Here is a 22,152-nt window from a genome sequence, read left to right as displayed (position 1 = left end):
CCTCAGGGAGAGTCTTGTTGCGATGAGGACTGGCAGCGAAGCCATCAAGATCACCATTGGTAGAATTCCCACTCCAATAGTTGGCATCAAAGCTTGCGGGAGTATAATCGCCTGCTTCGGAAGGATCATAGGTCAACCAAGCGGTGGGAGTGCATTCGCCTCGCCCTCGCCTCTCCCACTCGTTTATGAGACGAAATATGTTTCCATTCCATTGAGCTAAAGCACGAGACATACGAATCTTTGAAAGAGCTTCGTACAGGAAGGGACGGCTAGAATTGTACAGTGGAAAGCGTAGCCCGAGCTCCAACTGACCCTTGGTGACGACGGTCGCCTCGGCTGAGTGAGGGAAATTCATGACATCACCTTTTTCTCAAAATACCTCTTTGGCCCGATAAGAGCCTGATGTCATAACCATGGATACCAAAATCATCTTTTAACTGCTTGATGAACTGTTCATCAGTCAAGTCCTTGGAAACTCTCTTGTCATTCCTACATGAAAACGAAGGAGAACCATCAGAAAGGATAGAGTTAAGGGCGCGATGATCATGGTGCGAAGGGCTGTCAACAATAAACAAAGAATCAATGGGAACACCATCATCATCAAAAAATGTATAACTGATACACCTCTTCTCTGTCATGGAGGGAATCGAAGAAGCAATGGAAAAACTGTTGGGAAGAAACCTCGAACCAAATAAGGTAGCAAGCAGCAAAAATCGCAACAACAGCAAGGGGAAAGCAATGGAAGGATCAAAGGGTGATCGAAGCTTTCAGAGGATTAGAAGACAAATGGATATCAGAGCAGCAGTTGAAAGAAGAAACTAAGGAGAGAGAGTGCAAGTTTTCGGAAAAGGTAAAAGTGAAAAACCAAGGGTTTATGGATTGAATTTATAGTCCCAACAATTGTAACCGGCGAAGAAGGTAAACAAGTCATAAAGACGAGTGTAGTGGGGAACAGCATGGCGTGAAACACGGCATGGCAGCGGACGTGGAAGGAGAAGCGGTTTCTTCCCCTCGTGTCAATCACACGAGTGAAAGAAGGGGCATATATGTAGGTGTAAATAATCCACAGATCCATGTGGAGCAATCCTAGGTAGTGGGGCATCGACAGCAGATGAAGTGTGAAGCACCAAATCATTCTACCTGGCCTAGGCGCGAAAAAAGAGACACCAGGGGAACCCGTGAAGACAATACGTGTAAAGGTCGAAGGTGACAGAAGAGATAGCCATCGAGTACAAGAGCAATAAATGCATTGACGAAGTAGTTGAGAAGATAAGGAGAATCTGGTCAAAGTAAGACTCGGTTAATAATATCAAGGGAGATATCGTCTATACTCACTAACTGATCGATATCGGATGAATGGATGCCGAGAGAAGATATCACTAGGCCCATCCCTACATCTCGGAAAAGACATCGCCTGCTACCCGAGAAGGACATCAAGGAAGATACGCCGCGACTTACACTGTAACTTGGATGTATCATCACTTGTAGCTATAAATAGAGGGCCATGTAGAGAGCTAAAGGACCAAGTAATCAGTGAGGGTGAAGAGAATATCAAGAACTTGAGAGAGAGAATAGAGTGCTTGTTACTGAGATACCTAATTTGTAACCTTGAATCGAGTAATAAGATCATCCTTTTACTCCCATGGACGTAGGTAATCATACCGAACCACGTATATCTTGTGTTCTTGTGCATCTCTTGCTGGTTTACTTCATTAGGTGTGTGTTTCTTTGGATGTAGTTGTAGGATTTTCCACTTCTACGGTGTTAAACACAAGAAATGGTAGTTGGATCTGATAACCCAAGCAAACATCTCATGAAAACTGAAAAACACCTTTGTATCCCAACACATCATGAACCAGTACGCAGACAATGAATGGAATGATGATATGAACCAAAAAACTTCATTTATAATTCAAATAAGACAGGGATTTCAATGTGGCTATTCAGTTTGAGCAGTTTTGGTGGTTATCAATGGACAAATTTGAACTGAAAGAGAAACCAATTGCTCATTTCAAAAAAATAATTTTGTGTCTAATTAGAGACCTGCTTGTATATACTGAAGATGCATCTTCTTCAATACCCATTCCAAATCTCAAAACTTGTCTTGAATAATTTGTTTCGTAATCCATATTATTTTCTGATTCTCTTCTTGCAAGCACATAGCAAATACCACCGAGAAAGGGAAAAACGAGTAATCATATACACAGGGCCATAAAATGTTAATGCGGGGACGCTATTCGATTGACTTTATTCAATGATAATGGACCAAAAAGCAACAAAAATTTGAAAAAGCTGTATTTCGGTTTGACCTTTTCTGTTTTCTTCTTCATACTCACAGGGCCAAATCCGATACTGTTTCTCCGTCGCACCACCGGAAACCGAAAATTCATTTCTACCTTAAGTCTGGTTTCTCGGCAAGTCAAAAATTTCACCTTTTCTTCTTATCATCTATATAATCGTTGGTTTCGATCTCTTACTCACACAGGGTCTATGAATGAAATGGGGTTTCTGATAATTTCTATGTGTGGTGAAATGGGGTTTGATAGTGCTGTAGAAAGGAAACTTACAGAAATCTTAAAATGCTCTTTTCTCGCACTAGATTTTTTCCCAACAAATCCATTAAAAAACAGACAAAAATACTTAAACACACTTTCCTCTGCAACTACTTGTTAATGGAGGGGGGGGATGAATCTTAACTCCATACTGCACTATTGTTTAGATGTTTGGATCTAAGAATGAGGTTTATGTGAAAAGATAAATTGATTTTCATATTGCTTAATGCCATAGTAAGTCTTAATTCTCGACCATATGGGTGTCTCAATTACTAAGATGTTAATGATTTTGTTAGGTAAGTAATTGGTCAATAACATTTCAAAGATTCTTTACAATTATTCTTTCATTTAGAAACTATTAATCAAAGCAAATATATACTACAGTATGTAATTTAGGTTCATCCTACTAAACCCCGAAGTGCTTTAGTAGTTGATAATGGTGTTTACAAATAGATACTGCATCAACTTTGAAGAATATTTTGATCAATCTGCTTTTTCAAATCTAAATTTAGAAAGATCAATTGACACTCTTACTTATTTTTTCTATTTATCTTCATGAGACGCATAGGTCCGTCCTGCCCCTTGCAGCATAGTCACCGACTTACTCCCCACTGAGCAAACTCAACACTCTGATACTCATATTAAAGTTGGTATAATTTCGTTTGAGCGGAGACTCAAACTACTGACCTCCTATTTGAGAGTCAGATTCCTGGTCAATTGGGCTAACCCCACTTGGTTGGTCCCGTGGATATTATATATTAAAAAAAATGAGAAAATTACGTCCCTTCCCCTGTCACGTCCCTGGGAACAAGATGCCGGCCCTGTTAATAGGAGGGGTCTAAAGATAAAGGTTTTACTTTTTTTTAATGAAAAGGTTTGTAATAAATAAAATACATAAAGGCTGTTTGAAACTTGCTATAATAATTAGAGGGCGACAAATATATTAACAGGACAACGGTCTATTAGTCATCAAGGGCAGTAAATAAATGAAAATCGATATCCAACGGCTATCCCACGCTAGCTTATAACTCACGCTGCACTGCCGCGCGGGACAGTATTTCCCTAATCTGTTTTCGCGGACCCACATGGCGTGGTTTGCCCTTCACAGAGGCCATATAATAGGCAGTTCTTTTTTCTAATGGCACCCAGAAAAAGTACAGAAGAAAAGATGGGGCAGTTAGCTCGTCTTTTCACACTCCACAGTCCACACTTCTGCTCTGCTGCTCATCCTCCTCCTCCTCCGCCCAAACCTAATGGATTCCTCGCAAAAACTTTTAACAATTTCCCGATCTCCCGCTTCCAATTTTCCACCGTTTCTTCTTCTTCTTCTTCTTCTTCTTCTTAAACAACCCACTTCTCCTCGATTTAGACATGTCTGCAACATGAGCAAAGACTCAGGTATATTGTACCTTCTATCATCTCTATCTTTCTCCTTTTTGAAGTAATTTGAGATGAATTTGCCCTAATTTGTTTAGGTATTTTTGTATTTCAAATGGATAGAACAAAAATTTGACCTTGAATTAGTTAATTTTGAGGGTTTAGGGTTTCATAGAGAATTTTGAGTTTGATATAATGATGTATGTGTAATTTTTGTTTGACTAGATATGAGCTGGAACTTGGAAAGCCTGAGGATAAACGAAAGCCGGATAAGCGTGTGAATGGAATATTCTGGATTTTACTTATTAATCTTGGAGTTTTCACAGCTGATCATTAGTTTCGCGTACTGTAAGATGTGTTCTTTTAATGTACTTACTGTTTAGTAACCTTTTGATGGTAATGTGTATGCATAATTGAATTTTGGTTGATATTTGGTTATTAATGAAATGACCAATGAATTGATATGAGCAATAGGTGAAGTCGTTAAGATTAATTTTAACAATTGCAATGAGCAAGCAGACATTTGTAGTGAAATTTATTAAGAAAATCTCCATGTTTGTGTTGCCACCAGTGAGAATCCAAAGTTGCAACATGGGGTATAAGAAGCATTGAAAATGTATACCACTAGCAAAAAGAAGATGTAAAATGCAAGCTCAGTTGTATTCTTAATGAGGAAACCTCATAGATTAGATTACTTCTCCCGTCAGAAAATATGGAGTTGAGCTGTGCCTTAGTTTAATTAAATCTAGTGAAGAATCCATGGTTTGAATTTGTTCACATATTTTGATTTGTTATATGAGTTATGGATGTGGTAAAACAAACTGTATGTGCCGGTCACACTTTTCTTTGTATTAGTTTGAATGGAAGGGAATTTCTATGTTGAGATGCAAAGTTCTCGATGTTAAAACTGATAGAGTACGCAGTTACTTACAGTTTTGTTTTCCTTTTTCAGATAAGGGAGATCAAAGAACTTTACTTGTACCACAGTTTTCCAGTTCGATACCAGTTTGTGACTTCAACATTCTGTCATACTAACTGGTGAGATTTCTCTACTTTTTGACGCTTCTTACTTTATCTAAAGTAGCATGATGATAAAGACTTGATGCTTGTATGAAAAAGCTATCATCTTTGATCTGTGCATATTATCCACAAACATTTGTCATATACTCAGTTTTCTAACTTTTGGACTACCTTCGTGGTGATAAAATTTCACAGAACCATCTCTCCAGCAATCTGTTTTTCTTGTACATTTTTGGTAAATTTTCTCTCTCTTTCTCTACATGTGTGAAATTTTAGTTCTAATGGACAAAGCCTCTTTTGTATTTAGAGTCTCCCAAATCATGTGGATGTCTTATTTTCATCTTCTTTTTCTCCTTCCGCTTCTAGGAAAGCTTGTTGAGGAGGAGGAGGGGAACTTTGCACTGTGGACTTCTTACATTCTAACAGGTCTTGGAGCAAACCTGGTGTCATGGTTGGTTCTTCCAAGAAATGCAGTTTCTCTTGGAGCGTCTGGTGCTGTGATCGGTCTATTTGCTATCAGTGTTCTTGTCAAGGTAACGCTAATCAATTCTTCTGCCACCTATCAAAATCATTTTAAGAATGAGAATCGTGCTACTTAATAATTTTATCTTAACTACCACTAATATTTTCTTGCAGATGTGTTGGGACTGGAGAAAGATCCTTGAAGTTCTTATACCGGGCCAATTTGTTATCGAGAAGGTAATCTTGTGCTTCTACTGCAAAAATATTACAGAAGAATTAAAAAATTGAACCTTAATTTGACTCCATTGAGAATTTGATAACCTTTTACAGCTTAATAGGGGTGAACATTTAACCTACTTGTAAGGTACATTTAAATTTCAAAAACGTAAGAGTGAGTTCCTTAAGAATATGTTAGTTAAGTTACTCATATTGCTCAAATTCAACTATATCAGGTTCCATTACCTGGATTGAAGACTGAAAGTCTCCACATCGAACAAAACAGAACCTTGACTGATACTAGTCTCTAGGCATGATAACCCTACTTATAATTATGATTTTTCCTTTTGTTACGTATAATACAGATGATTTTATTATTTTTCGTGTAGTTGTGGTTTTTTAAATTTGAATCAGAATGTGAGGGTATCTTTTGGTTATATCATGCATGCCTGCTGCGCCAATGGGGTTTTTAAATGTACTTTTCGGTCGTTTGGGAATTAGGTGATGGAAGCAGCACAAGCTTCAACAAGAATGTCGGGTGCAAGTTCCGCTATGCAAAGTGTCAATCACATTGCTCATCTGCCTGGCGCTTTGGTTGGTGCAGGTCTAGTTTAGCTTCTAAGTAGAGTTCCATCTGAACCTTCCAACCGAGACGTATCGAAGTTGAGTAATGAGACAAATTGAAAAACTTAGGTGGGAGGATATAAATGCCATTCCTTATCATAGTTGCTTATTATTACATTTTGGTCGTATTATCAAATTAAGAAGCTCGTTAAGCATGCTGCTATCCATGAAAACATATTGGTAATCCTCCTTTTATGAGTATAAACAGGCTATTTTGATTAGATAGGCTGCACAACAATCTTTTTTAGCGGAACCAACTGTACTCTTCATGTAGTAGAGAGTTGAGTTCCAATTACTTGGCATCGTACGGTATTATTTACAGATGAATGTGGTTGTTATTTTAGCAGCAGTTTTCTTGGTTTGATAGCATTTTGTTGAGATTTTAGCAACTACTTATGTAAGGAAAAAGGGGATTAAAGCACCTAGTCGATGTATCTACAAATGAGGATATCAAAAGAACAGTCAGATGTTGCCTGATTTCCCAAAGTACAGGAAAACTTTGCATTTGATTAGAAATCTAGAATGTTGAAAATTGGAATTTGGAGTACCAGAAAAAATAGTATGAATCTGCCTGGGAGTTGGTACCATTTATTACAACCAGGTTTTACTAAATCAGATTTTAACAGGATTGATTAGTCAAAGTTACTTGGAGTTTTCCGTTTGAATATGATTATTCCGCTGACGATGATTCCACTGGATTGAGCTCATGACTACATTGGATTGAAGCAACGACTTTAGACACACAACATCTGTAAAACCAAAAGAAATCATTTAAAATATGAAATGACTTTTCAAACAAACAAAATTAAACATTTTAAAATGTAGGATGAAATTTCATTGGACATTGACTTTTAAAAATAAAACAAGCTTCTAAATTGATGAAAGGAGACACCTACGGACTCTCTTTTAGTCTCTATGGAACAATTGTAGTTTCATCTGCTGAAAAGATGGTGTTCTATCTTTGTTTGATGAAATCATTCAATAAGACGTTTAATGTGTCAAAATCACACCGGAAATATGTTGTAGTCTATCATCTGTGCTTCTTATGTATGTATGTGCTTGATCTAGTTGCAAGAACCATTTCCTATCAACCACCTGACACCTGTAAGTCCCTAAAATTTGTTTTTGTTTTCTTAGCCTACTCTTTTATGGTTTTCATTTTCAATCCCAGATTGAACCCCATTTTCCTTCAGGTTTCCATCACTATTTCTCAAACTCTTTTAAGGAATTGGTGTTCCTGTCTTTGAAGATTAAAAGGATTTCATGGATTATTTCAAGATTCTCCCTTTGGAGATCACATTAGATATTTTAACTAGAATACCAACCGAATCGGTTCTTAATTGTAAATCAGTATGCAAAATTTGGAACCATCTTGTTTGTCATCATCCATCATTCTCTAAAATGCACTCACATCATCTAAATAATCCTCCTGCTATTGATTCTTATAAGCCGGGTTTTATTGCCTTTTCATATAAATGGAATTCTACTTTGATACATGAAAATGAAAATTTTCACTATTTTGAATACAATGAGAATCATGAGTCAACAACACCCATGGAGAGAATTCGAAGGTTTAATTTCACCCCGCCGTTTAAGAATGCTAGCATTCTTGGTTCGTCTAATGGTTTGATCTGTGTTTCTCAAGGCCCAGAAAGAAGTTATATCTGTAACCCCATCACAAAAGAATATGTTATGCTTCCAGAAATCAAGACAAATTGTGACCGGCAATATCATGATTGGACGAGTGGATTCGGTTATGTTTCTTCATCCAATGAGTACAAAGTGGTAGGAATGTATCTGAATAATTGGGACCAGTATGCGGAAATCCACATATACACTCTAGGCAGCGGTGATGGATGGAGGAACCTTGGAAAGCTGAATCATGAGTTCGACACATATCTTTGGTGCCACGGTATCTTTGCTAATGGAGCTCTTTATTGGATGGACAATGCTAAAGAAATGATTGTGACCTTCAACTTGGCAAAGGAAAAGTTTCATGAAAGTCTTTCACCACCTCCTTTATGTACACCAGCCGATGAATGGATGTTATTTTTTGGATGGGATGTTATTTTTTGGTGTCTCTGTACTTGTTGAAGGAGCCGAACTTTATGACATATGGCTATTAGCAAAGAAGAATGACAATCATGACGAGGGGGAGTATCATCAGTCCTTTGGGTGGACTAAAGAGTTTCGGATTGATCATGGTGACGAATTAGTATCTCTTATGAAGAGTGGGAGTGTTTTAACTTACGGGTACAGCAGTCTCCGTAGACATCATCTCCACATTTACGATCCAAAAGCTTCAACCTCAAAACCGCTTATGGAGTTTAAGGAACAGATTCATCAAGTATTCCCCCACAGGAACACCTTAGTTTCACTGAAAGAATTAGGTGAAGAAGAAACAAAGGTAATGGAGTGAGTTGAAATTGAAGAGACAAAGCTTTGATTAGCGTTTGAACCATATATATATATATGTGTGTGCGCACTTATAAACTGGTGACGTGAAGTGGTTTTCATATCGTAATTTATATTAGTATGAACCATCCTGCGAACATACTGTCATTGGCGTTGTCTTGAGTTTGATATTGTAACTTTATTGTTAGTCTGTCTTTATATCATCCAATCAAACTTTGTGGGAGTGTTGTCTGTTTTTGGTTAAGCTATGTATTTGCACAGTTTAATTAATTTTCCATTTCCTTGACTATGATTCAGTTGGATATTAAGTTGTATCATTTAACATATATAGGAAGGAGGTCTGTGAAATTCTAGTCTGCTTGTAGTATAGACTTGAGTTCAGGTTGCTTTGCATAGTCTGCTTGTAGTATGGTAGTATAATCTGCTTGTAGTATAGACTTGAGTTCAGGTTGCTTTGCATAATTGTGTATTATTTATATAGAAATGAGGAAATCAGAAGGTTCATTACTCGACAACATATGCAGTCCAGAAGACCAAATAAAGGGCCATCCAAAACCGATAATTCTACAGCTACCGAGGGATTAAATCCCGTGAGATCCGGCAACACACAAAAAATGAGGGACCCACGATAGGTCCCATAAACCCACCCCTGCTAGTTCCAGCGGGTCTCAGGGGCCGTGAGACGCGATATTTCTCACGGGCCCCAGGGGCGGTAGCTGTAGCATCACCGATCCAAAACATCAACATAAACCCAAGCCTGACATCAACTGATTTCAAAGTACAGGAATAGAATCATTACATATGACAAGTAAAGTGCACGTACGTTGCACGTTGGCAAACACCATACACATCTTCCATGTTTGACCAAATATAACACCCTCCCACAAAAGTAGAAATGCACGTTTTAACAACATATAGATGCTAAATTCAGCTTTCAAAAATGAGACTTGTAAAGAGTCTGAAATAAATCCATAATAGAAATGTCATACAATTAGTAATTTGAATTAACTAACAGGTTCGCTATGTCTGTCGGCGTTACAGACATTACTGATTAAAGTGCACCCATCCCCCACCCCGATTTCGAAAGGGTCGTGAAAACTACTACTGGACTTTTGTGTTCAAACATTTTTTGCGAGGCTTATGAATAAAGTGTCATCACTTGAGCATATGTTCACCTACATATCGATAAATAATCAGTTGCTTTGATTTCAATAGCCCTCTCCATTCTTATTGCTTATTTGACAAACTTAACAATTTGTTCTAGAAAGCATATACCATTACACCATCTTACTGTAATAAAGAAAAGGGGACTTTTCAACCGTGGCCCCTTTTTTACTAGACTGCCCTCACTTCTCGATCAAAATTGAGCAACAAAGGGTGATACCGTAACTTGATTTTACTATGCAAAACAAAGCTCTTTCCTTTTCTCTCCATCTCAAACTCTTTTCGTCAAAACACCACATCACCTTCGTCATGATTTCTGCAACACCTCCGCCACGAAAGAAGCACCAGATTGCAATTTCTACAAGGAGAGTCGAAAGAGACAACAACTCAACATCAAAAGGGGAAATTATAATATAATTAATTTACCTATTCTGATGTTGTTTTGATGTTAGATTTTTAAGGAGAAATCACTTCAAATCGAGTTGAGGAAGGAATTGGATTAAGATTACAAGGTATTTTTGATTCTTCGTACTTATGAAATTGTTAATTCCGTTAATCGTTTCCATTCACTATAAAATTTGGGTATGAGTTTCGGATTTTATATGGTTTTGTAGATGAGTTTTGGATATGAGTGAAGAGTAGATTCTGGTATGACTTGAATTTCAATTGGAACTTAGAAAATCAAATCCTTTTTTTTTTAGTTTGTGGTTAAGTGATTAATATTTTTCCTTACTACTAATTGTTTGTTGAAATGCCTAGTACAAAATAATGTGCAGTTTTGCTTGGCACGTATAATGTATTGAACCAAGACTGGATGGTAATGGAATTTACACAGGCTCAAGGAGTTCACATGATGGTTACAAGACATTCTTAATGAATTTCTTAATGTCAGCCTGCAAATCTTAGAAACACAACAGTGTAGATGAGGCTCAGGTTAACCATACTTTAGGAATGCATGAGTTTGTCAGGAATGCATGTCTGGCGTTCAATTATGATCCATTGCGGTTGAATATCCATATGTAGGTACCCCCCCTATATTGATCAGTCTCCGTACATATTCTTTTCCTTCTAATACCGGGTTTGAAGATGATAGAAATATAAATTATATGGTATTCTGTGTCGCGAGAACTTATGGAAGTTTGCAGATTAATTTCGAAAATTGCAAAAACAGATGATAAGGGTATTTGTTCGCCTTTTCTTTTGTGTTTGTTGCATTTGATGATATGAAATATTATAGCCTTCTCGCTAAGGTGTATAGCATTTTGCAAGTATCCATACATTTGAGTGCACGCTGGATGCAAATAATGGTGGCGCAGGGAGTGCTTCTCCTACATCTGCCTCATGAGTAATTTTGATTCTTGGTTCTTTAGATTGAGTAATTTTATTTTATCCAGGAATTTTCCCTGAGGATTGATGTTTGAATTGATTTTGTTTCTGGTAAGTAAGTTTCCACCAACAATTTTTTAAATGGCAGCTGTCAAGTATTGTTTCCTCTTAACAATAATGTACAGGGTTTAAGGTTTTACTTTTTACATGCCAGATTGAACATAAACATCATCTATCTACTTCTACAGTCATGCTTGAGTTTGTCATTCCAACTAGGATTTTTTTTATTGAAGGGCCATTAAAAATGTCAGATTACTGTCATGCAATTACCCTCTTTCATTCACAAATGTTGCTTTGTTCTTCTGATCCTTCCTATACAACATTCAGTGACTGTACGGTTTAGTCTTTGATCCTCTATCAGATCACAGTAATGCTGACTATTGGGAGCCACTAGAGAGAGCACATTCAAAGAATATTATGAGAAGAAGCTCTTTGAGTCTTGATGTTCATAGGAATGCTTGAACTTCTTAAAATTAGATGTTGTAGACCGTTCAGTATTTCTGTATTATCCAACATAAGTATCTTTTGAACTACTTTTATAAAATTAATCGATTTGATGCTAACCGGACACTGATTTGATATGGTAGTCTTTATGTCGTATTTTGTACCGTCTTTACAATTCTCTCTTTTCTTTTTCGACAGTTTCGAATTGCTAAAGCATTAGATTTGCAGCGCAGGCGCATCGGGCGTGCGGTTTCACTAGTGTCTCATAATAAAAACAGAAATTGCGAGGTAATTGAGATACATATTTAAAATAAAGTAGTACATTATCAAATGTAATAACTACCTTTGTGTTCCATTTTCCAGTTAAAGTTACACCACAACAGGCGACCTATAAGGTTAATCAGAAAAGCTTTTGTAATAATGACATAATGGAAGGGACTATATCTCTGAGGTGCATATGTCCAATGATTGTAAGCCTATCGGACTCGTTGGCTTTCTAAATCCTACTTTATTTTTGAATTAAAAGACAGTCCAAGCAGAATCAACAGAGAAAAAGGATTGCATAAAGGTTAAGCACCATCTTTCCGATTACTGCACACCATGCTAAGCCTGAGACATGGACCTCTTTGTATGTCGATCTCTCTACGTATCTTTCCTTATGGAGGAACTACTCGCAGCAAGAACGACACAATGACCTTGAAATAAATTACATAAAACTACACTATAAGAATATGAGTTTGTTGCCGCATTTCTTTACCACACATCCACGAACAATGTGGCAATAGGCGGGTTTTATTCTCACAGCTAGATAGGTGTGGCATTAAGTGAGACATTTTGCCACATTCGCAAATAGTTGAGGCAAAAACTAACTTTTTGCTACATGTATTTTGCTGATGTAGCTATAAATCAAGTTCTTCCCACACTGGTGCGGCAACAAGTATCGATAATATTTATTAATATTATCAAGTTTTTATTTTCTTTCACAGAAATGTAGAAATTTTTATTTTTAAAATTTTATCGATTAAATTAAAAAGAAAAAAGAACGGAAAAGAAGTGCCTTCAAAACGGCCCGCACGTCCAAACATCTCTCCTTATTCTAGATCTGGATATGCAACCTAGTTTAATTGGGGGCCATGAAATTTTGTTTGTCCCCCAAATTTTTTAGGGGTGTAAAAATCTGAAGATGAATATACTATTTTACCCTTGATTAATATTTTTTTCTTTCAAATAACGACCCTCATAACGACCCTTCACCGACATTAACGACAGTTTAGGATCGTCATGTAGATCATGATCAAAACAATACCGACTTTAAACTGTCATACACTAACGACTCTTTTTAGAGATTAACGACAGTGTATAACGACATTTCTAAAACATTAACGACTGTTTAAGTTGTCAAATGCGTAACCAAAACAGTAACGACTCTTCCAAAGGGTCGTCAGGGAATTGATCATTTTTATGACGACCCAAAACTGTCGTACATTTCTGCCATTAATGAATCTTCGACAGTTTAGAATCGTCACTTAAACAGTCTAAACATTAACGACTGTTGAGGATCGTCAATGAATTTTTTTAATACCCTGACGATTTTTCATAACGTGGAAAAGTTGCAGGTTTGAGTCGTCATTTTTGGTGTCAATACATTAACGACTTTCTAGAGTCGTTGGGGTATACATCCCTCGACATTGACAACTCTTTCTCTGTGTTGTGACATACATCCAATCCATGGGAGAATTTAAGATAATCTTACCATCAACACAATCATCTTTGTTGCTTGAACCTTCCCCAACATCATTTCCCCTACTTGAATTACTCACTTCTAAAAACCCTAAATTTTCCTCTAAAACGTCCTCTTCTTCTTCTCAACTCAAACAACAAAAAATAAAATAAAATTGATTCTAAAATCTGAGCTTAATCTAACATAATCTAACCACACTAATTAACTTAATTAAATTTTAATACTAATCATTCAGGGGCAGTTTAGCCATTTAAAAATATTTTGGTTAAGGGGTGACTCAATTTGAATTTTAATGACCTTTTTTTGTCCTCTAGTTGGAGGTCCCTAATTGTTTTTTGGGGCCCAATTAAACTAGGATATGCAAGGTGAACCTTCGTCTTCGTTTTTTTCTTTTTACAACCAGAAAATGATCGTCTCCAGTCTCCACTTCCGGTTAAGGTAAACCAATCCAATTTTTCTCGAAGCCTTCACCTCATCACTGTCGAAATCCTAGAAAACCAACTTCTATAATCATATTAAAAAAATTTGTCGCTCTTAAAACCCTAGTAAACAAATTCACATCATCTTAAACAATTTTTTCGGTCTAGAAACCCTTAATCAGCAAACGAACTCACAGATTCTTCTCTCAATTTAAAGCCTCTAGTATTTCTGGTTTGATTTTTCTCAGAGGAAAAATCAAGTATAAGAACAACATCTTATACCTCTGTTGTTATTGGTTGTGATCAAGGTAATTGGTGTTTTAGTTTTGTCTTTAGATGATTCAATTTGGGATTAAGAACATTATTAATCTTGTTATGGATTTAGGGTTTTATCGTTTATGTTTATAACATTGTTTTAGATTTTTTATTTTGTAAAAATTAGGTGTGAGATCTGAAATAGGGCTTTTCCTTTGATTTTTTCCTCGGGCCATAATTAATCAAGATATGTTCTGGGTTTTGTATGAATTGTGTTTACTAATTTGAATTACTGCTTTTCTCTTATATGATGAATTATCATGATTTTTGTTTTGGGTTTTGGGGTGGGATTGAGTTAAGGTGTGAATTGCATGTTTACTGATTTTTGCAAGGTACTAAGATGGTTCAAAACATGTAATATTTGTCCATGAATCGTAAAAACCCAACCTAAGTAATAGTTATCATAGTTTGTTATTTGACTAACGTGATTGTCTCTTGGTTTTATTGAAACGATGTTTGAAGCATTGTATTTTGTTTTCTGATTATAGATAGTTTAAAGATTAAGGACTGGCTGGATGCAAAGGAGAGTTTAGAGGATGGAGAATCTGATCACATTGCAGCTCAGACATTTACATTTTGCGAATTGTTTAGATTGTTTAGCAGCAATAAATAATTGTAGGATAGATTGTTTAGATGGTGATGGTGGTTGTGGTAGAGTTTATAAAGGGAGATTGGAAAGTACAAACCAGCTTCGTCTTGTTTTAGGATATGTCAGGGTTTTTTCTTTTTTGTCATATGTGCTTGGGTTGTGGATGTTGGGCTTGTTGTTAGTTGATTCTCAACATTACATGAGCTTGAACTGATGTGTGAACTCTGAATATTTGGTTGGTACAGGTTGTTGCTGTCAAGCAATTTTATCGGAATGGATTACAAGGAAACATGGAATTCCTTATCGAGGGTATTGTGGCGATGGAGATGAAGACTTCTAGTCTATGAATTCGTGGCTTTAGAGCGTCCACAGTGGTACGATCAAAACCAAAGATCAAAGACCAAAACAAACGATCAAATTTGAGTTTAGTCTGTAGTGTCACGTTAAGGCAGTGGAGTATATTTAGTCGGGCGGATGTATAATCCACGCTTGCATGTGGAGCGTTTGTATAATCTTCGTTTGGGCCGGGCGGAGATATAGTTAACACTGGTTGTGGGGCGTTGGTAAATAATACGCTGGTTGTGGGGCGTACATATAGTTCACGCTCGGCGAAGGGGCTTACGTATAATCTACGCCTGGTGTGGCGAACGTATAATCAACGCCTGAATGAGGCGTACGTATAATCAACGCCTGTTTCAGGCGAACGTATAATCAACGCCTCACTCTTCTCTCAGGCGTACGTATAATCAACGCTTGGTTTCACTCAGGCGAATGAAGGAATCAACGCCTCATGGCAGGCGTACGTATAGTGTTGGACTTGTATTAACACACGTATCGAGCACGTGTGAAATTAAAGCCCAGACAATCTCTAACCACCACGTATAGCCCACGTGTTCACTTGCCCTTTACCCTAATCTTCTCCGTCTTCTTCTTTTCTACCTCCTCTTTGTTTCTACCGCCCACAAACACAGCTTCTGAACCAACACATACATCACAGTAACGAGCAGTAAAAGAAAAGAAAAAAACGAGATACTTGATGAACCTGGGTTACAAAAAAGGTATGTTTTTTTTTTCTTAATCTCTTTTGTTTTATCGTTGTATAATTTATTTAGGGTTTTATTTGTTAAAATTAGTTTATATAAAATTGGGTTTTAACGAACAAATATGAATATGAAATTGGTTAAATTTAATTGGGTATGTGTGTTTTATGTTTTTTTAGAGATTAATATGTATGTGAAAAAAACCATATTTGCTGCTTATGTAAATTTGGTTAAATTTTTGCCGAAAATAGTTATAGAAGATCTAATTTGTGGGTGGAATAGATTTATAATTTTTGGGTATTGTAAAAATCTGTGGTTATGTAGATTCTGTGGGAAATAGTTCTCTTCATCTGTTTCAATCAACCTATTTCAATTGAGAGCTTCCTTTTATTGCTTTTCTGCATGTTGTCTGTTGGTAATTAATTTTAGTGAATATGGTTATCAATAGTTGTAGTTATGTCAATTATTGGATTAATTTTAAAATTATTGGATTAATTTTAAAATTATTGTAGTTATGTAAATTATTGGATTAATTATTGCTTTTCTGCATGTTGTATGTGAATATGGTTACCAATAATTGAATTTGTATTGTTTTTTATTGAATTTTGAGGTGATTAATTTTAGTTATCTAAATTGTAGTTATGTAAATTTTGGGAGTTACATATGTAGAAGAGCTAATTGCGTGAGTATGGAATTGATTTTTTAGTGATTTTTATGGAATCTTGAAGTGATTAAATTGGGTTGTGGAATCTTGTAATGATTTTCGAAATGCATCGGTGACGATTTAATTTGTGTTTGTGGAATTATAGAATTTGGAATTGATATGGTTTGTGTTAAGGATTTATAGTATTTGGAATATAAATGGTGATGGACTAATAAAAATATTCGTTAATGAGGGTTGGTCTTTTAATAATGTAACTGCATCTATATTGTGTGTGCACAGATGTTGAACAAATTCACAGCACGGTTCAATGGTCGCATGAAGACGAACAAGAAACAAAAATCTGTAGCCGAAGAGGATTATAACTTAATCCCTACTGGTACAATTAAGGAGGTTGATATTCCCCGGTTAGGGAGGTTTCCTATACTGCAAGATGATAAACTGCACGCTACTACGGACATCACATTTACAGGGGAGCACAAATTGAAGTATCAACATCGTGGATCTTTGGCATCGGTAATTCATCACTATCAAACTATTTCACAACACTGTCCTAGAGCTAAATATATTATTGAAAAAGCGGGATGGCAAAATTTACTGGACATACAATGTAGCGAAACCAACCATTCAATGGTTGATTATATTGCTGAGCGGTTTTGGGATACAACAAACACTTTTCACTTCCCATTTGGTGAGATGGGATTCACCCCCTAGATTGGCTCATGTTGACTGGACTGAGTATCGGTGATGGGCCTGATGTTCCTTATGATTCGGGGAAGTACCAATTTGAACATGTTCGTGAGCATACCTTTCCGGATATCCAAGATGTCACGCTCTGTCCAAAAGCACCGTCGTGGGTTTCAAATTCAATTACAATTAAATATTTAAGGTCATATTTCTTCGAAGACAAGTTGGTTGCGGCTGAAAATGATAGCACCCTTGCTCATAGAGTAGCAATTGCCTTTTTCATGTATGTTTTGGGACATTTTTTCTTTTCTAATGCAAAGACTTATATTGATGCTGGATGGTTAGCTGCTTTTGAAAATCTTGATGTAGTATCCACGTATGACTGGGGTGGTGCTGCGTTTTCGAAATTGTATGCGGCACTCCGTTTATCTGGGAGGAGACAGAAGGCACTATGTGGTCCATTCCAAGTATTAGAGGTATTCTTTCAATCTAGTTATTTTTCCTCTCATTGTTTATTTTGTTGCTAAGTTATTAAATTGGCTAATTATTTTGATGGAGTAGTTTTGGGGGTATGAATACCTGGGCATATGTCGACCAGAAATCACAGAGGCGAGTACAGAATAAAAATGGCCCATATCTTCTAAATGGAATGTACCGAAGAATACAAATGATATTTTCCGTTGTAGGGATTTACTGAGTAAGCTTACTGCTGAACAAGTGACATGGCGCCCATGGGAATCATACAGAGAAGTTCTTGCATCTGATATGGGATGCACGGCTACGCGGCTATCAGACTCGAGATATATATTTTCTTACATGGGCATTGTGAGTTAATAATTAAATTTTATTATATAACATACTTACTATATAACATTCTTTTTTTCTATATAACATACTTACTAAATTCTTATTCCCTTTCTAACTGTACAACACAACATGTATCTTGGTGAAAGGTGTTGGCGGCAAAACCATTGTACTTTCGCTGTTCCTATAAGACTACACACAGTTATAGGGGATATTGGCAATATTCAAGCCGAACGCCTAAAAAAAGAAGGTTTGGTCGATGCAACAGAGATAGTGCAAGTTGTTAAAGATTATGATATATATTTACAATACTGGAGAATGGCAACCAACTACAAAGATTATGTGACTCATCCTATTTGGGAAGCCCATACATATGGGTATGTCGGTGACTTGTATACGGAACCAATTGAACAACCTGCTGAACATGTACATATCCCTCCTCCACATCTATTATCCCACGTAAGTGTACTTTCGACTTTTTATTGTACGTTCGATTTTTGTTGGTATATTTGTACTTATGTATTTTATTTTTTCTTGACAGCATGAAGCTTACACATTATTTCAAGAAAATGCTGATTTTAATCAACAATTTCGCGAATTTACATTAAAACAAACGAAGGAGAGGATGGACGTTATTATGTCGAAAGAAGCAGAAATACAAAGGCTAAATAATGCGAACGTTGATTTGCAGCAACAACTATCTCTTTTCCGTATGCCGCACACTGTCCAACCTCAACTTGGATATGGTTCCTTTTCCCAAACAATGCCATCACAAGTTTGGAGTTGTATGAATCAAGGATCAGCTTCAACAATGTCCTCAGACAATACCAATGCGAGAATGCACATGCCTTTTATGGCACCAAGATCGTCGACTTCGGATAATGATAATATGAAGGGTTAATTTGTTATGACTATTTAGATGACCTGTCTTTGGAGTTATCTTTTCTTATCTTATATAGTATAGTCATATCATATATAGTATAGTCATATCAGGTCACTGACAAACACTTTATCTTTTTTGGAAAACACATTTGCGTGAACCCAAAAAAATATCTATTTTTGGTTTTTTTAATGCTCTTGAAAATGGGTTATAAATTAAAGACCTGATCACTCAATATATGAATAACAATACATCTCTTCTGCTTCATATAGTAATGGAATACTATGAGAAAACCGCTCATTATTGCTCTTCTGTTTCTTCTTCATCTTCTTCTTCTAATAGTAGTTTTTATTCCTCGGATGATGATGCAATAACAATTATGCAAAATAACATGGCCGTTAGTTTGGGAGTCCTTGTTACAAATTCAAAATGGCCTCAAACTCGTATCAGAATACCAAGAGATCGTGAGTCAGGGGCTGAACTTCTATGGAACGACTATTTCTCTCCGTACCCAAACCAACCACCCAATGTTTTTCGCAGAAGATTTAGAATGCGTCGACAATTGTTTAACCAGATAGTGGAAGGTGTTACCAATGCAAACAGATATTTTGTTCAAAAGCCCGATGCTTGTAGAGTTTTAGGATTAAACACTCATCAAAAAGTAACAGCAGCAGTACGAATGTTAGCTTACGGATGTGCGGCAGATGCAATAGACGAGTACTTACGCATAGGAGAAACAACTGTGCTGGAAGCTACTCGTAGGTTTTGTAAGACGATTGTGAATGTGTATGGGAAAGAATATTTGCGTGAACCAACGGCTGGTGATATTGAACTGTTGCTCAAGAAAAACAAAGACAGGGGATTTCCTGGGATGCTGGGTAGTCTAGATTGCATGCATTGGAAATGGGATAAATGTCCGTCGGCAGAATCTGGGGCTTACACCGCGTATAAAGGGAGAGAAAGTATCGTGTTGGAGGCAGTGGTGTCGTATGACCTATGGTTTTGGCATGCTTTTTTTGGTATGCCCGTCTCTAACAACGATATTAATGTTATGAACCGTTCATATGTTTTTCGAAGTCTTGTAACAGGAAAAGCACCGCCGGTGAGCTATGAGGTGAACGGACATTCATATGATATGCCGTATTATCTAGGTGATGGAATATACCCAGAGATTCCTACTATTATTATGGCCATTAAACATCCGGTTGGTAGGAAAAAGGAAATATTTTCATCGATGCAAGAGGGTGCAAGAAAAGATGTTGAACGGGGATTTGGTGTACTTCAACAACAATTTGGAATCATCAAACAACCTGCAAGAATGTGGAATCCAGATGTGCTTGCCTATATCATGAAAACTTGTATTATCTTACATAATATGATAGTCGAGGATGAGAGTCTACCCGGTGACTGGCCACATGTTTATGAACAACGTAGCAACGCAGCACCAGTTAATATATTAAGAGGCAATAGTGACGAGTTTTCTCAAATTAGAGCTCAGCAACGCCGACGTGCAATGCGTAACAAAGATGCACATATTCGCTTGCGTGATGACTTGATCGAATATATATGGGCAGAATATGGGAATTAAAAATTGTCGTTTGTCATTTCCTTTCTATGTTAAATTTGGTAATCATCCTCAAGTTTTCCCAAATGATTTTGTTGTACGTTCTATTATCTCTTTGTATGTAAACATCCTCAAGTTTTAATTAAGGTCGTATGTTTCAAAAAAGTAGAAATTTAATTCAAATCAACGGAAGTAAATTTAAAATCCAAAAATTACATAATAATAATGCTAATTGTTCAGATAATAAGAAATTTAAAACATAATAATACTAATAATACTACTAATCACTAAATAGGAGAAATAATTAAGGTTATTCCGCCTTTGTGTTAAGATTGGTTTCTTCTATTCCGAACTATCTCCGCCCTGCGAAGTTGGAAGTACTCTTGTTGTACAGGATCCATTTTTTGAAGATCCATCATAATGATGCGAAATTCGTCGTCTTCAGCTTGCTTGGCTATTTTTGCCGCATGTTCAGCTTGTTTTGCTGCAAACTCTGCTGCTCTTTGTTCCATCTTGAATCTTGATTGTGCTTGGTAATGAGTATTGAAATTTTGTTGTTCTTTAATAATTATTCCCATCAATTCCTCTTGGTGACTGGATTTCTCTCTCCCTGTTTTCTTCAATCTTTTTGCTGCTTTTTTCCCCATCTTACGAAGATATGTGTTCTCTATGTCTCCCCCATCTGTGTCGTTACCGATCTCTCCTTGAGTTGTTGTTTGCGGTCCTTCATCATCTTCCTCGTTATTCTCATAAGTGTCCAAATCATGCGTCGTATCGAATACAAAAGTCGATCGCCGATTATATTTTATATTTTCTAACACAATTGGGTAGCACTCTTCGTGCTTAAATTTTTTCCCATCGTTGCATTCCTTGAACCTCTTGTTAACTTCTTCAAGCTGTTAATGTTTTTAAAAACACTTAAGTACATGGGCGCTCATTAAATATTAGAAAACAATTGTTCGAAAAATCAAGAATGCTTACCTTCTTTTCAGGACCCCATCCAGTATGATATTCACCTTCAACTTCTGCCTCTTTTGCCGAAAATAACGCCACATCTTTACTTATTCCCTGATATCGTTTTTTCCAAGAACTCCAAGACCGCTATGGATTATTAGGTAAATGAAGTTCAATATCATCCTTGATACGAGTCCACAACGTCGCCTCTGATTGATCAGCTCCAACACTAGAATCTTGAGATATAGATAAATGAATTTTACACATTGTTACATCTTCGATTGTCGTAAAATTTGGACCTCGTGCTACTCTTGGTGCCATTGTAAGCGAATCCGTGAAAATTTTCCAAATGATTTGAAAGCAGAAATAATATTTCTTCTTATTCGTGTGATAGATAGTTTGAAGTATTAGTCGTGGGAAAATGTCACAGGATCTCATGTGTATATATAGGTGTTTCTTCCGAAATTTTCAACGTTCCAAAATGTCTTCCAAACTTTCCAACGTTCCAAATTATCCAACTTTCCAACGTTCCAAATTATCCAACGTTCCATTTTCTTCAACGTTCGAATTACCAACGGTATAAAAAAATTTCAAAATCAATTTTGTCTAAGTATTTTAATTTTTTTTTTAAACTCAAACTTGGAGCGGAGCTATTAAGTCCGCTCAACAACAGGCGTTAACTATATAAACGCCTGGCGTGGGGCGTTAACAATATCAACGCCGGGCTGGGGCGTTAACTATATATACGCCTGGAGTGGGGCGTTAACTATATCAACGCCGGGATGGGGCGTTAACTATATAAACGCCTGGCGTGGGGCGTTAACTATATCAACGCCTG

General features: G+C 36.7%; 1 protein-coding gene, 2 long non-coding RNA genes and 1 pseudogene across 3 annotated transcripts; all 4 read left to right on the top strand.

Moving 5' to 3' along the window:
• Positions 1 to 636: 636 nt before the first annotated feature.
• LOC113315975 lies at positions 637 to 6,545 on the top strand (annotated as a pseudogene).
• Positions 6,546 to 6,903: 358 nt separating this feature from the next.
• On the top strand, positions 6,904 to 8,968 carry LOC113315119 (F-box/kelch-repeat protein At3g06240-like). The gene is made up of 2 exons (XM_026563433.1): positions 6,904 to 7,355; positions 7,897 to 8,968. Exons 1-2 carry the CDS (start codon positions 7,130 to 7,132, stop codon positions 8,343 to 8,345), a joined length of 675 nt encoding a protein of 224 aa, XP_026419218.1. The 5' UTR covers positions 6,904 to 7,129; the 3' UTR covers positions 8,346 to 8,968.
• Positions 8,969 to 10,104: 1,136 nt separating this feature from the next.
• LOC113316929 lies at positions 10,105 to 12,588 on the top strand. Its single transcript, XR_003343098.1, has 3 exons — positions 10,105 to 10,342; positions 11,859 to 11,948; positions 12,024 to 12,588. It is a non-coding gene; the product is annotated as an uncharacterized LOC113316929 (long non-coding RNA).
• Positions 12,589 to 17,531: 4,943 nt separating this feature from the next.
• On the top strand, positions 17,532 to 17,733 carry LOC113319692. Its single transcript, XR_003345755.1, has 2 exons — positions 17,532 to 17,588; positions 17,674 to 17,733. It is a non-coding gene; the product is annotated as an uncharacterized LOC113319692 (long non-coding RNA).
• Positions 17,734 to 22,152: the final 4,419 nt, after the last annotated feature.

This window comes from Papaver somniferum, chromosome 10 (genome assembly GCF_003573695.1).
Source record: "Papaver somniferum cultivar HN1 chromosome 10, ASM357369v1, whole genome shotgun sequence".
Classification (NCBI taxonomy): domain Eukaryota; kingdom Viridiplantae; phylum Streptophyta; class Magnoliopsida; order Ranunculales; family Papaveraceae; genus Papaver; species Papaver somniferum.
Note: the sequence above shows the minus strand (reverse complement) of the source record. Positions and strands in the feature narration are given on the sequence as shown.

Excerpts from the sequence above, each read along its gene's own strand:
- LOC113315119 (XM_026563433.1), top strand. The coding sequence starts at position 7,130 with ATGAAAGGAGACACCTACGGACTCTCTTTTAGTCTCTATGGAACAATT. Across the intron at positions 7,356-7,896 it reads CTATCAACCACCTGACACCT|GCCCAGAAAGAAGTTATATC; the intron begins GTAAGTCCCTAA and ends GTGTTTCTCAAG.